Source organism: Tetrao urogallus (assembly GCF_951394365.1).
Source record: "Tetrao urogallus genome assembly, chromosome: 3".
Lineage (NCBI taxonomy): Eukaryota > Metazoa > Chordata > Aves > Galliformes > Phasianidae > Tetrao > Tetrao urogallus.
In genome coordinates, this window is record NC_136815.1 from 35,621,470 (window position 1) to 35,636,828 (window position 15,359).

At 38.2% G+C, this 15,359-nt stretch overlaps 1 protein-coding gene across 2 annotated transcripts in view; it reads right to left on the minus strand.

The window, feature by feature from the left end:
* Positions 1-450: 450 nt before the first annotated feature.
* Positions 451-15,359, minus strand: part of RAB2A (RAB2A, member RAS oncogene family) — a gene marked incomplete at both ends in the record, with an annotated part of 41,006 nt that continues 26,097 nt past the window's right edge. For both annotated transcript variants that reach the window (XM_079533752.1, XM_079533751.1), the window contains 3 exons: positions 451-546; positions 2,732-2,800; positions 13,813-13,924. In XM_079533752.1, the coding sequence (XP_079389878.1) occupies positions 451-546; positions 2,732-2,800; positions 13,813-13,924 (277 nt within the window). The remainder of the gene's footprint in view (positions 547-2,731; positions 2,801-13,812; positions 13,925-15,359) is intronic.

A 15,359-nucleotide genomic window follows, 5' to 3' on the forward strand; every position in this document is an offset into this window, starting at 1 on the left:
CTGCTTCTCTTTATAGCCTTGAAAATCGACAAAAAACTTGAGGACAGCTCTACAATATTAAACATTAGGTAACCACAGGAACTGGGAAACCTAACTACACAGATCGATTAAAATACTCAGATGACTTCGTAGTGTTTAATACAATTCAGTTCGTAGTCAAGGGCACAAGACAACATTTAACAAAAATAATCACATCAATTGACCTAGAAATTAAATGTAAATAGATATGAATACAATCTCCAAAATCTGTCTTTAAGTGAACATTAACCATTTATTCAAAGTTATACAAGAGTTTGAAGGATAAAGTCTTCTTCTGCAACAGGAAACCAACTTACAAGTTTCATGTCTCAGCTGAATTGCAGTGGAGGCGAGCAGGGCAGGGGGAGGGAGGGAAGGGTGAACAAACAAGTTAGTAGGCCCCATCTAGGCAGCTAGAAAGTAAAAACGGGCTCAACAGCAGCCTCCACCAGCTTGTTGTCCTCCCTGATTGCCTGCAAGTGTTGCGTTAGTAGCAGCATGTTGAGGGCCAATTTTTATGCCATTTGCCTGAAATGAAGTTTAATACACAGTATAATTATTGCACAACATTAAATATACCTGAAAAGTCTTTCTAGCACACACAATGAATACAGCAATTGTTTTTTTGCTTAGCAACAATTAAATATAATTTAAAAGGAAGTTTCTTTCCTTCTCATTTAAATTTTATAACCACGTTAGACTTTGTACCTTAAACACTTAGCATGGAAACACAGTAAGAATCACATGTGAATACTGCACGGCGTAAGGCTTTAAAAATACCTAGCGTTTGCCAGGAACACGTAACCTCCCCCCTCTCACCAAAACCTCCGCTAGTTTAATAGTTCAGTATAAAACTTCTCCTCTCTAGACAGCATTTCCTTCTGTGTTGAATCAGCTGTACGGGCTAAGGGCATACGAGTGTTCTGTGTCATCAATAATTTCTATGATCCCGAAAGACGTGGCTACTTGCCAAGAACCCACACACAGCTTAGTTCTTTCATTCATCAAAATCACACTTATATCTTAACCCTCACTCCCTCAAGTGGATTTTACCTAAAAATACAGCACTTTGAGCAAAGTAATACAGTAGCTTCAGAAATTAAGCTCTTAAGGAAACTTTGCGTCACAGTAAATCTCAGATTTATAGTGCTTGGCAGTTGTTCTGCAACAGTAGTAGCCTTGGGGTTTCTGGCACTAGCTCAGTATTGACAGCAGCTGATGTGGTTTCTTTTCGCTCTTTGACTCCTCTTTAATAAAAAGCATGCCCTATGGCTCATTGGTTTTGCCCCCTCTGGGCTGGTAGCAACTTCTTGAGGAATCAAGGAGCCAGACCTGGCATACAGCCAAAGAAATAGCACGGACTGTTGGCTCTTGACAGCATATTGCAATCAAAGCTCCATAAGGCACAGTAAAGCAATCAGCTACTATATGAAACTCGACAGATAGAATGAGCATGCTTTTTCAGACACCGATTACTGTCCAATTTATATTGTACTGCATGCATTTTCCTTATAAAATGTTAAAGACAATTTTAACTTTTTCATCACTAAACTGAACTTAAGGGGTGTTTTGCCAAAACACCATATACGCACACCCACATTTTTCAGTCAGAATTAGTCTGAATGATTACTGCTGAACTCTTACTTAGCTACAAGTTTCTCAATGCAAATACTTCATAGTACTGAAGTTTCTCATTGCTTCTGTAAAAATCAGAAGAGCAATATTTTTATTGGTCAAAGTTGTCTTATGTTGAGCTCTACACTGAGAAGAGAGAGGTGAGTTTGAGTCCTGACAGTTCTTTCACTGCTCTTTGAACACCTCTGCAAGGACCATCAGGCCAGAGAGAAGTGTCAGACTGACAGTCCTGGACAGAGAATGCACAGGACAGAGAAGCATTACAGATTTCCACGTCTGCTTTTTACCAAGCATCTTAGCAATGACGTTTAGAGACACGGGGTAAAAAACTTGTGCACTAGAGATGAGGGATCACATAGCACTGCCAAAGCTGAACGGTTCTATGTGGTGTTACTTGTCATGCAAATTCTACCTGGGAATTTGTATGATCCTAACGGATATTTATTTCCTCTAACTCTGAATTTCAGTTTGCTTTTTCTACAGGCACGAACCAATCTTGTGGCTGCTCACACTTTCAACAGCGCTGTCATTTCAACATTTAGAGAGATCACAGGGCTTTCCTGGCTCTTGCATTACAGAAACATTCCCTGCTCCGTGCCACAGCCCCCACAAAAACAAGCCAAAGAGACCAGCCCTGATAATCTGTAATTTCAGTAATGTGCATAGACAAAATGGCTAATCTTTTATTCCCTACAGAATCCAGCCACCTAAACCAGGAACATTTCAAAAGTCTTTTATGTAACTCTCAAAGCAATCCCTCCCCTACACTGGACAGCTCATGGAGTGCATCTGGCATATCAACATGGTCCTCCATTTACATAGTGGAAAATTATCTTTGAAAACAGATGACACCATATGGAGAAGTGGATGAAAGTGGATTTTCTTCTCTTTTGGGGATTTATATTATTTTGTGCTGCTTCATGGATGGATAGGGTCACTTATTTTAATCCATTTTTATCACAATAGCAGACAATTCTATATCCAAATGGAACAGACAAGTATTTTACTGTCCAGCATTCTAAGGAAGGTGAATTTTGTACCTTAAAAAAGTCACACATTTAGAATACTTAAAAGTTACCTCATTATTTATGTCAAAAACTCCTTCCTGAATTTTCTCGTAGATCTCCTTTGCAGTGTTAATAAATGCCTACAAAAGAAAAAAAAAAAAAAAAAAAAAAAGACTAGTGAATGTGATATCCCAGCTTAAGATATACTAACTGCAGTCCATCTCATGTATAGTTTATTCAGCAAGACCTTTCCTTCTGACCTGAGGAGAGCAGGTATGCCAACAGCATCCTGTAACCTACCCTGAAGTAGCAACAGATCATATGCTATTTACAAAAACAGTAGCCTGTTCATAACAACTGTATTCTACAATCTGTTGTCCAGTAATTACAGGGAAAAAAAAAAGATATACAAATTACTTTTAAATTATTTATTTCTGACCCTTATGGATAGATCGTGTGGCAGATGGTTTCCCCTACCCTTAATATCTTTGTAATAGGCCACTCTAGATTAGAGTGCTTAGCAACATAAAACCACACGGTACTTACAATGATGATGTAAGGATGCTGTCTGCTGGATGAAACCTTATGCTATCATTTAATATTCACCTAATTTTAAGAACGTATTCTCTTTAATTAATCTTGCTCATGGTGGGCAACAGACATCTTAATAATAGAAAGACTCTAAATTTTATTATGATTTCTGAAAATGCATTATGTTAATTCAGAGAAAAGACTTTGATACTGGGTCTGAAAGAATGAATGATAGAGATGGTTTCAGTTGAAGTTTAAGATCAACTATTCTCTTTTTCATCCCACATTTAACTTTATAGGTCAAATAATGCCTAAGACGATGTATAATTTAAGAGGTGATTAACAGCAGCTAATAATGGCAAGCAATATCAAATATACATTTATTTTTATTTTAAAATACCATCACTACACAATCACACAAGGTATGCTATCCTCTGCACAGGTCTGTTACAGCAAATACAGATCTAATCCAAATATAAAAAAGTAAACAGAGTTCATGGAGAGGAACAAATCATACCTTTCCTCATTTCTACACTGGAAGCATTTGACTGCTGAACTTGCCACCAGAGCTTTGTTTCCTAATTAACAGGACTGATATGTTTTCACCTTTAAAGGCCTTACAGCTCCCCAGAGTAATCAATCTACTGCAGCTCAATTACTGCACCAAGCACACACCACAGCCAGTGAAGGAGACTTGAACGACTGCGGCAGGAGCGGAAAGATATGAATATGCATAAACTCTAAGTGGGTGATCGAATCATCACAGAGGGTCATGAGAATTTGCAGCAAAATAATGAGAAGAATTAATCATTGCAGATTCACAAGGCATTTAGGAAGTGAGTTCGTTTTTCAAACACGCGTTGGAGTTGAGGAGAAAAATTGGCTTCCATCCAACTATGAATTGATTCAAATTTCTCAGAAACTGAAGTTTTCAACGTGAGAGAAAAAAATTCAACCTTATCTCGGCTTCTGATAACACACTAATTATTGTAACAGCCTCATTCATGAGCCTGTTGAAAGGCATATGCCAAGAACTTTGGAAACTCACAGCTAGGACCTGAGGATGCTTGCTCACTGCCGATTAAAAAGGGCATGAAGCAGAACTTGGAGTCTTAAAAACATGTTATGATAACTTCATGTAAACAAGCACTTAACAATTGGCACATCTAACAATTACAGAACCAGTGCTAAGTATACTTAGGCTCTTGGAATTTATTTCATAAGAGCTAAATGACATCTATAAAAATTGCTTTAGACCCTCCACCTAGAAATTTATCAGATTATAAACTCCGAACTAACAACAGAAAACAAGGTATCTTCTGGGTGCTTACATTCAAGAACACATCACTGCAACAATGCACCTATCCTCACAAAAAGGATAAAGCCCATGGGGAAAGGCAGCGTGATTTAACAACACTTGGGCCACCCAGGTCAGCCCCCATTCAGCACAGTTATTACACAAGGACTGTACAAAGCAAAAAGAAAAAAAAAAGCATACCAAATCCGGTACAGATCGTGTATTTTAACATTTAAAAAAGCAAATAAAAACATCCAAATATTACATTTACCTCAGTTCTATCATTTCAATCATCAGGAAAAGATATCATCTGATTACCAAATTTCTGACCGTGATTCAGCTTTGCCAAATATTAGTGTGAAAACAGCACATAGCAGTACTGCATTGCAAAATGCCAAGCCATACTGGGTCATATACAAGCAATTCCTATTTGAAACAATGGTTTCACAAGACTACAGCAACTAATAAATCTACTTCTTGGTTTTGGTGTTTTTTTTTTTTTCTTTTTTTTTTTTTCCCCCGTTAGCATGGATTCTGAAAAATTAGTAAGCAGTCATGAAAAGACTAGCATCCCTTGAGACATCCATTTGTTTTTTGCACCCATTTATTTTAAGGAAGCTTATGCTTCAAAGTAAAAGTGGACTTGAAATAACCACCTGACCAACCCTGCTAATAAAAGAGTCTAGTCACTTTAAGAATATTCTATCAGATTTTGGCACTGTACGCTAGTGTCCCAATTAGCAAGGACAAGAGGGTGAACTCTGTCTAATTGGCTTCTTCTAAAAATCTCTTTTTATATTGCCTGTCCTCACTCTTATCTGGAACATACAGTATACTGTAAACTCTCCATTATTTATGGGCAGTTTATCCTGTTTGCAGATTAATTGAGTTACAAACACAAAAAGACAGAGCAGTTTCCCCTCAAAGCCAGTTTGGATTTATTACACTATGTGCAGGAACACAGCTGTAGCACTTCATACGCCAACTTGGATACAGGTGCACTTGAGCCACTTCTACACAACACGACTTCAACTATTGAGCTCGCATGGACCCAGGCTGGCTGCCTATCAAGCCTACTGCACATCCTGGTAACACCACTGCCACTAAAGCACGCTACAAAGACACTCAAGCCCCTCTACCTTAGATCAGCTCAGGTCCATCCAGGTTTATTCCCACCACCTTAGGAGTGGGAGTAGGTGGTACTAGATTCGTTCTGCCTTTGTATGCTGTCACTTGCAAAGATGGCAAGCTCCTACACTACGCTTACAGGGCTCATGAAAGAAGAGTTGAGTTCTGCAGAGTATGAAAGACTTCCAAATACACAAATTCTAGGCTACTTTTGAGGAAATTTAAAGAAAACAATGTAACTTGTGGAATATATCTACATTTAGTGTTACTCTTCCTAAATCACAAAAGCTACCAATGATTTTAAGCTTGACTACCTGTTCTACATTTTCAAAAAGGGTTTGAGGAATTTGTGTTGCGATTTCTTTCAACACAACACTTCTATTTTGTTCACTTATAACTGGGTTCTGAAATACTGACAAAAGTTAAACTATGCTGAAGAAAATTACATTAGTGCAGTGGGGAAAAGTGAGTCTTGTAAAATGTGATCAGCCTGCTGCGTCACCTGCACTTAGTGCAAAGCAAACGAAGGATGGTTATAAGTTACACTACATGAGTATATTATCATGTACCTTAGATATCAAGTACTTTAGATACTTGCATAAGGAACTTCTACATCATACTGACAATCAAGAAGTCTCAAAATACCATTCTTAGAAAACAAACAAACCTCAAAAGAACAACCATACAACAGCACAGATACAGAATTCAAAATAAATTACTCCTAAAAAACACCAACTATAAAATTAAATCAAATTTAACATCCATTTTATCAGAGAGAGTGAACAAGAAGTGAAGGTTTGCTACCCTTGAGACAGAACCAGAAAGAACGAGTTTATTACTGGTAAAAAAAGAAACACACACACACCAGTGCTGAAAGCAAAGGGAATTCTTGCTCCTTTTTATCACATCTGAGATATACTAAGAATAACAGTAAGATAAAGGCACCACATTGCATGTTATGGAACCGCTAGATTTAGTTTCCACTTGGCAGATGTGACAAGATGTGCAAATAACGTGGAAAATACACCTGTTTAAGACACCTGCAAAGTGCAATGCCACACTCTTTCTCAGAAATCCATTCCCATGATGAGTATTTAATGACTTAGCTGCAGGCCGCACACATGAAAGACTTCTAAATGAATAACTGATACTTTTCAAAACTCGTATTTTAAAGTGCTTTGCTTAAAATGAATATATACTGGGTTCTGCATTTCCAGTTCATGTAATATGCTGCCCTCTGGTGGCTCATTAATGTTAAATTTAGCACTTTTAAATACAAATCAGTTTGAATTCAGAATCACAGAATGGCCAGGGTTGGAAGGGACCTCAAGGATCATGAATCTCCATCCCTCCACCACAGGCAGGGCCACCAACATCCTCATTTAATATCACACCAGGCTGGCCGGGGCCCCATCCAACCCGGCCTTGAACACCTCCAGAGACAGGGCATCCACAACCTCTCTGGGCAGCCTGTTCAGCACCTCACCACTCTCTCTATAAAGAATTTCCCCCTGACATCCAACCTAAATCTCCCTCCCTCAACTTAAAACCATTTCCCCTTGTCCTGCTGTTACCAACCCTTTCAAAGAGTTGATTCCCCTCCTATTTGTAGGCTTCCTTTAGGTACTGAAAGGCTGCAATGAGGTCACCCCGCAGCCTTCTTTTCTCCAGGCTGAACAAGCCCAGCTCCCTCAGCCTGTCCTCATAGGGGAGGTGCTCCAGTCCCCTGATCATCTTCGTGGCTCTCCTCTGGACCCTCCTTAACAGCTGCCTGTCTTTCTTGTACTGGGGACTACAGACCTGGACACAGTACTCCAAATGGGGAGTTCATTACTAATTGTAAGAATACAAAACAAAAAAAAAAAAATAAAATCAAGGACACTGAACTGCTACACATTACACAAATTCTAAAGCATGACCTTCACCTCTGTGGTCAGTCGACAGCTAGAATTCCTCTTTCCCAATCTCCTTCCTTCAGCAGTAAGATACAATATAGATCATTACCCTAGGGATACATTTGGAAGGTGTAATGATATGGACCACAAAAGGATTTACTCAGTAGGGCATTCTATATCCCAGAGTGAAAGTAGCACTAGACAGTCACTTTATAGAATGGGATCCCAAAGCTCTGAACAGCAGTTTTACAACTAAGACAACGCTTCTGATCTTCAGAAAATAGCCTGGGACTCTGAAATGGTTACAGAGTAGTTAATTATCAAGCAGTAGGGAAGTATATAGTATATAGCGAAGCCACACCACATAGGTGTCCTAGCACATCTGTAGCTTTATACTTAAAGTGAAAATGCACAGACCCAAAACAGTAATTTGCCTGTGAATCTCTGGCAAACTGGAAAGAAGCATATTAACTAGATCCTGAAGTGTCTCAGGAAGTGCTGCAGTTGCTGTTGAACAAAGGATCTGAAAAAACAAACAAACAAACCCACAAGCTAAAACCCCAGAGCTAAGAATCAGGCTGTCAAAAAAAAAACCTATGGCTCACACAGGCAGCCATATAATATGTTTCATGCTCTACTATAAAGCCTGGAAACTAGTGATAGTATCATAGGACAGTTACCCTGAGTTCACGTAGATGATCCTATTCTACCTGTACCAGTGTTAGACACTGCCCAAGTAGAAACCATTCAGCAAGCTCTGAACTGCAACTTTCAGGTAAAACTAAGGTAAAACTTTCAGGTAAAACAAGCTGAGAGTTTGGATTCTGATGATACCTCGCTATGTCCCAAATTCTAAGAACTGCAGAAGATCCTCTATTACTTACAGAAGAGCTGGGACACCGTCCTAACCAGCTTCTCACAGCTGAAACGTCACAGAACTTGGCTTCAAGGAACTCAAGAAATACTGGTTTTGATAGAACTTAAGTAAAACCTATTTTAAACAAAAATACTTCACAAACAACTGTTTCGTAAATTCTAGTCAGATTATATCTTATGTATTGCTTTTCTATTAAAGCTACTAGCACCTCAAATTTTCAAATTTTATTAACTAAATCTCTGCTAACTAGATCACCAGGTCAAACAGCTGGTGTGTAGCAGCAGCTACATTTAAAGAGAGGAAAAATGTAGTTCTAGAAAATATCAGTTCTAATTTGGAAGCTGATAATAATCATTCCATCTTTCTGTGGGATTTTCATTTTTAGTCTGTAGACTATTACAAAGGCTTTCTTTCTTCCCTTATCTGTGACTGAGCAGTACCCCTGTTGAAAATACAGTGGGTTTGAATATTCATTTTCCATTTAAGCAAAAGTATGAAAGAAACTGTCTGAAGAGGAAAATTAAGTTACAAAATTGGAACAAAACTGTCCAAAGACCATCCAGCTGTACACAGCCAAAGTGCTCAGTTGTTGAGTTGACGTGGTTAGTCCATTCAGTTTTAATCCTAAAAAATTAGTACATTAATGCATCTATTTATGTGCAGACAACTTGGAACAACAAATACAATAGTCAAAGATGAAAGCTTGGCAAAGGGCTACATAATCCCATTGACAGGGGGAACAACTTACTGAAACCATTCTCACACCAGGAGTCAGTGATAGGCAAGTCTGATGTAAATGAATCAGCTCCTGAACAGCAATGGTGTCTGGTGATGGCTTGTTCAGTATCCAGAGAACTCTTTTGCTTAAGCTTGATTACGTTAATAATTATTGAACTAGCAGTACAGAACGCAAGAGGAAGGCACACAGTTATTCCAGTTTTCCAAATACAGCTAGGAATCTTCAGTTCTTCACAATAAGCGTATGTAAATGGATTCAAATAAATGATATTTCAGGGATGAAAAGATAACTACCAAGTGCTAGTATCATAGGACAGTTACCGAGTTCATGTAGATGATCCTACTCTACCTGTACCAGTGTTAGACACTGCCCAAGTAGAAACCATTCAGCAAGCTCTGAACTGCAACTTTCAGGTAAAACTAAAACTAACAGTTGTATATTGCTGTTGAACTGCTACTGGAAAATGCAATACAGGCATTAGTATCTTTTGCAAACAAGACAAAAAAGGTCTTTAATAAATTGTGTAGTTTTAATGTAAGATAGGAAAGTAAATGATGTTTTAATGAAAACAAGTAGACATGTCTGAAGTCTAAAGCTTAGAACTGTCCATATACTAGTGAAAAGCTTACTCCTATATCACAATGCTTTCTTTGGAGAAAAGTAAATAAGACATCGAGTTCTGCAATGGTACCTTAGAGCACACTATGAGAAAACACACACAATATCTATGAGTTGTGAATAGGATGGAAGTATAACAGACACAGTAACTAAATCTAAAAGTTAATGCTAGATTACTTTCAACATAGAAGAAAAAAATTCAGTGTTTCTCATCAGATATCAGCATATATCCTGGTCTAAGAAAGCCAACAGGCATGTTCAGAGCATACATTACAAAACACCTTCAAAATGTTTAAAAGATTATTTCTACAGAATTGTGAAGAAAGAAATGCCCAGTGTAGACAGCTCAGAAAACACTGAAGAAGAAGAGCACCCCCAAAAAAATCCTGTTATCTAGATAGCTCTTTATCTATCTAGATGGCTATAGGGAGAAACTAAAAAAGTGCACAAAACCAAAAAAACTTCCCACAAATGCAGTATGGCTGAAGAGGCTACCATCACTGGTCTTTTGGCAGCAGTCAAACAATAGACAGTCCAATAACAACTTCCCTCCAGTCCTTTTATCCTCCTAACGATTCAGAAAATTCCACCCCATCACACTCCATACCCAACAGGATTTAACTCTGTGGCCATGCTGATTTCTTAGAAACCTCCAGAGAAGCTATGAAGGAAAAACCTGTCTGCTTTCCACTTAATGGTACATTATGGAAACAGGGTATTACAGAATCACAGGGTTGGAAGGGACCTCAAGGATCACGAATCTCAAACCCCCCTGCCACATGCAGGGCCACCAACCTCCCCATTTAATACTACACCAGGCTGCCCAGGGCCCCATCAAATCTGCAGGGACAGGGCATCTCCACAACCCCTCTGGGCAGCCTGTTCAGCCTCACATAACAGCCTTGCACAAGATGAACAGCTAACAGGATATTATTCTTATTCTCCACTGCTAAACATTCACATCTGAGATGCAGGTTAATAGATAATTCTGAAGAATCATAAAATGGTTTGGGTTGAAAAAGACCTTTAAGATCATCTAGTTCCAACTCCCTGCTATACACAAGGACACCTCCCACTAGACCTGGACTCAAAGCCCTCTCCAAACTGGCCTTTAACACCTCCAAGAAGTGGCATCCACAACCTATTAGAACACAATGAACATTCTAAAATTGCTTAAGATCCAAGCACCAAACAAGGACATGGTACTGTTGCTGTGGCTAGATATTGACTAGGGCACTACATAGTGGTAGAAATAAGGATTAGCAAAGGAGAAAAAAAACAAACAAAAAACAAAGACAAACCCACAAAGACAGAAGCAGATTTGCTCATTTAAAAATACAGTCAGACTTACCATTATGATTATAAATATTACTGGAGCATGTTCAAAGAAAGGCAACAAAGCTGGTGAGGGGTCTGGAGCACAGACCTTATGAGGAGCAGCTGAAGGAGCTGGGATTGTTCAGTCTGGAGAAGAGGAGGCTCAGGGGAGACCTTAATTGCTCTCTATAACTACCTGAAGGGAGGCTGTAGTGAGCTGGGGGTCAGCTTCTTCTCCTGTGTAACTGGTGATAGAACTAGAGGGAATGGCTTCAAGCTGCGCCAGGGGAGATTTAGGCTGGGCGTTAGGAAATGCTACTTCTCGGCAAGAGTGGTCAGGCTCCCGGTCCCCAGGGAGGTGGTGGAGTCACCGACCCTGGAGATGTTCAAGGAACGTTTGGACATTGCGTTGAGGGACATGGTTTAGTGAGAACTATTGGTGGCAGGTGGATGGTTGGACTGGGTGATCTTGTAGGTCTTTTCCAACCTTGGTAATTCTGTGATTCTGATTATCCTGCACAGATTTGTGGACGCATGGTCACAGGTTTTTTCTGCTTAAAATTTCAGCCAGGTAAGTTCAGCTGACTTATCTCAATTTTTCTTTCTGTTTAGCTTCTACATCCTCAGCTAGTCACAACATTATCATTTCTTTCTAGCCCAGAAATCACATACTGGAAGCTATGTCTGCCTCAGTTCTGAATACCTCTTGTTCTTTCCTCTAATGTTGCCCATTTCACACTATTTATTCCCTTGTTCCCCTCTATTTTTTTGATATTGAACAGCTCAGAATAAGCACACTGACCTAAAAATAAAATGGGCTCTTCCTTCACCCATGAAGTGGCACTTTTTACTTCCTGTGCCTACTATTTCTTCACATTCATTTTTATTAAAAAATGAGGTTAAGATCTTGCTCTTTCAGTTGTAACCATTCTAGACCATGCTACCTCTTTTAGTTGATTGAGAATATCATTTAAGAAATGTACTTGACTGGCACTACAAAAAATTATATCTTAAGGCTTTTCCAGAGTGAGAAAGCAAATACAATCGCGCATTCACATCATAACAAAGAGAGGATTCAGTTCAAACTTATTTGAAAAACAACTTTATGCTGCTCTTCCTCCTGATAATCACAGACTCATTACTGGCCAACGCATCCACCGTAAAGCATTTTTTTTTTTTTATCACGGCAAAAGGTGCTAATGTTAGAATCATATAATAACAAAACAGAATGAAGTAAATGAAAGCAGTATGCTTTTTGTAACCTTTAAAAAGTAAAATATTGCCAAATGAGAAGATTTTACTACTTAAAGTATACCATGATTGCTGTCTACCATCCTGCATTTAGAATGACTTTGGATACGAGCAGCAACAGATTAGGTAGCATGAAAAACACAACTACAACATAGTACTGTAAACAAAGATAGGAAACTGGGAAGCAGGAATTGAGGGCCTAAAGTCAAGTGAAGAAATCTCTCTGCTCTGCATAGCACCAACGGCTCACCAAGAGCAATTTGTCCATTGGGTCTGGCTGGGATGGAGTTAATTTCCTTCACAGATGCCTGCATGCTGCTGTGTTTTAGATTTGTGACCAAAACAGAGATAAGACACTAATGTTTTAACTACTGCTAAACATTTCATGCATAGTGTCAAGCTTTCATTCTTCCCTCTGCCCCAGCAATTAGGCTTGGGGTAAGCAAGACACTGGGGGAGACACAGACAGCTGACCTGAGCTGGACAGAAATGTATTTTCTATCACGTAACGATCATACTCAGCAATAAAAAACAAGGGGTAGTCTTTCAAAAGTAGCTGTTGCTCAGAGACTCAACAAGTCCCTGGGCAACAACCTATTTGCTCAGAGACTCAGTTTATCTATGGGAAGTTGGGAGTGACTGTCTTTCCCATCACTGTCTCACTCCTCCTCCATGCCCCTTCCTTCACCCACTGAACTGTTTTCTTCATCTTAAGCACTTTGTTTTTTCTCACTTCAGTTTCTTTGATTCTCTCTCCCAACCTATTGGGCAAGTGGAGAGTAAGCAACTGGGTGGGTTTTAGTTTTTGGCTGATGTCAACCATAATCACTGTTCAAGAAAAATTTGTAGTAAATCAAGCTGAAATATATAAAGACACCTATACCCAGAAATATGAATTATATGTTAAACTTCAAGGACTTATGTTGTTTACTCTAAAACAGCAAAAGAATGAAAAACCTAACATTATTCAAATACTACAGAAACCAAGATAATGATCTCTTCAGCAACTCTCCAGAGGACTGAAAAAAAATTCTGTGTGTGAACTGCAGCAAAGAAGGTTCCTGTTAGGTAGTGGAGAGAAACAATGCAAACTTCTTTTATAGTAGATACAACTAAGCATCACAACAGCTTGCACTGAAGAGTATGCGAAATATTAAATGTCTTTAAGAACAGGTTAGATCTGTGAAGGAAACTGAGAGCTTGTCTTGCTTTGGACTAGCAAATCCATTCTAGTTTCAATTTTAAGATTTAGAGACAGACAGGTGTACCCATTTCACTGAGTATTTTTAAGAAGTACATTAGGTAATAGAATATCAATGATATAATTAGTGCTGTGCAATCAGATATAAACTAGACCGTGTCTTTCTCATACTACAAATTAAAAAGTAGTTAATTCAAGTTGATAAATCCAAACACTAAAGGAACAGCATCTGCACAAACTACAGAATGCAACTCAAAACAATTGTTTTTACTAAAATACCAGTGTTAAGCAAAGTTACCTCTTCTACATTGGAAGCAGTTTTGGCAGATGTCTCCATAAAGATGAGCCCATGCTCTCGTGCAAATGCTTCACCTTCTTCTTTCTTGACTTCTCGTCTAGACTCTAAATCACTAAGATATAATAAAAAAAAGTTACTCACATGGTCTGTCCATGTAAATGACATTGTTCAGATACATGCTTATAAGTGAACAGACCCCATCAGAACTAATGTACATACAAAAATATATTCAAGCCTTCATTTAAAGTAGAATTATTATGAACTTTGCACTTATAGTACACAGAATAGACACAGATATCACAAATTGACTCATTAATTCTAGTTGATACAGATCTTATCCAAGAGTTGTGCAATGCCTTAAAAGGATACAAATATACTTATCAAGCCATTCCTTGGGATGTTAACTTTAGACATAGTCATTTTAGGTAATTATCACTTTTCTAGTATCTACCAAACCACACTGCAAAACTGAAATGATAGAAGACTTTTATAAAATATTCATTAAGAGAACCAAACCCTCCAGACCTTTTTTTTTTTTCCTACTCATGAAAACTTGGTATTTAGGTCTTTTTAACAGGGCAAAACCTAAGAACAAAATTAAGTTATTTTGAACTACATTACTCGTTCCCTCCTGACAACCCTAGCATAACAGTTTTGACCAATCCCTTTAGCAGCAGAACTTAAAGTCACTGTAACACAATGTTTTGTTGCCTGCTTTCCAAGCAGACTATAAAAAAGTTAACTACTACAAAAATAGCAAAGAATACCTTATGGGACTGAACAACTAATACCAAGTTCACCCCTGTAGGTCACATGGACATATTAGTATTTCACTCTTCCTTTTTAAAGCTTCTTTAGGAACAAGGTCATCGAGAGTTTCTGCCCCTTTAAATATATTAAATCCTGAGCAGTAATAATGCTGTATTTCTTGATATATAAATAGTATTTTATACACATATAAAGAAAGCTGCCTTTAAATTACACATATAAAGCCATTCTTAAATATTCAAATTAAAAAGTTGCAAATACATAGATTTTATCTGCAGCTAGAATGCTAGTAAGAAACATACTGGGCCACCATTCTTTTAATGACACATACATTGAACATAAGTCACACTCAATGTGGCATCTATTTTGCAGCAAAGCAAGCTCTTGTTATTTTTACAACTACATGCTAGCTCAGATAAATTTTAGAGTCAAGACAATTCAACACATTATTTAAAGACAGAGCATTTGAAGATAAGGATAGAAGAATTGTTTTCTCAAAGCAAAAAATTAAAGTTGATGCTCAAGTCTGTAAGCATTTCCAATATCTCAGCTCCAGGCTTCAGATAAGCTAAACAAGGTGTTTCTCACGTGCCTGAGATAGCTGTTCAACATGATATTCTTGAACAAGAGCAATGTCTTCATTGCCACTACCATGCTGCACTCAGAAACATCTTATTTAAAACCTGATTCACTACAGTGCTATCTGCATACTACAATAGAAATAAACAATTATTTTTATTTGAAATAGTGCTGTTGCATTGGAAACTGCAGTGATAACC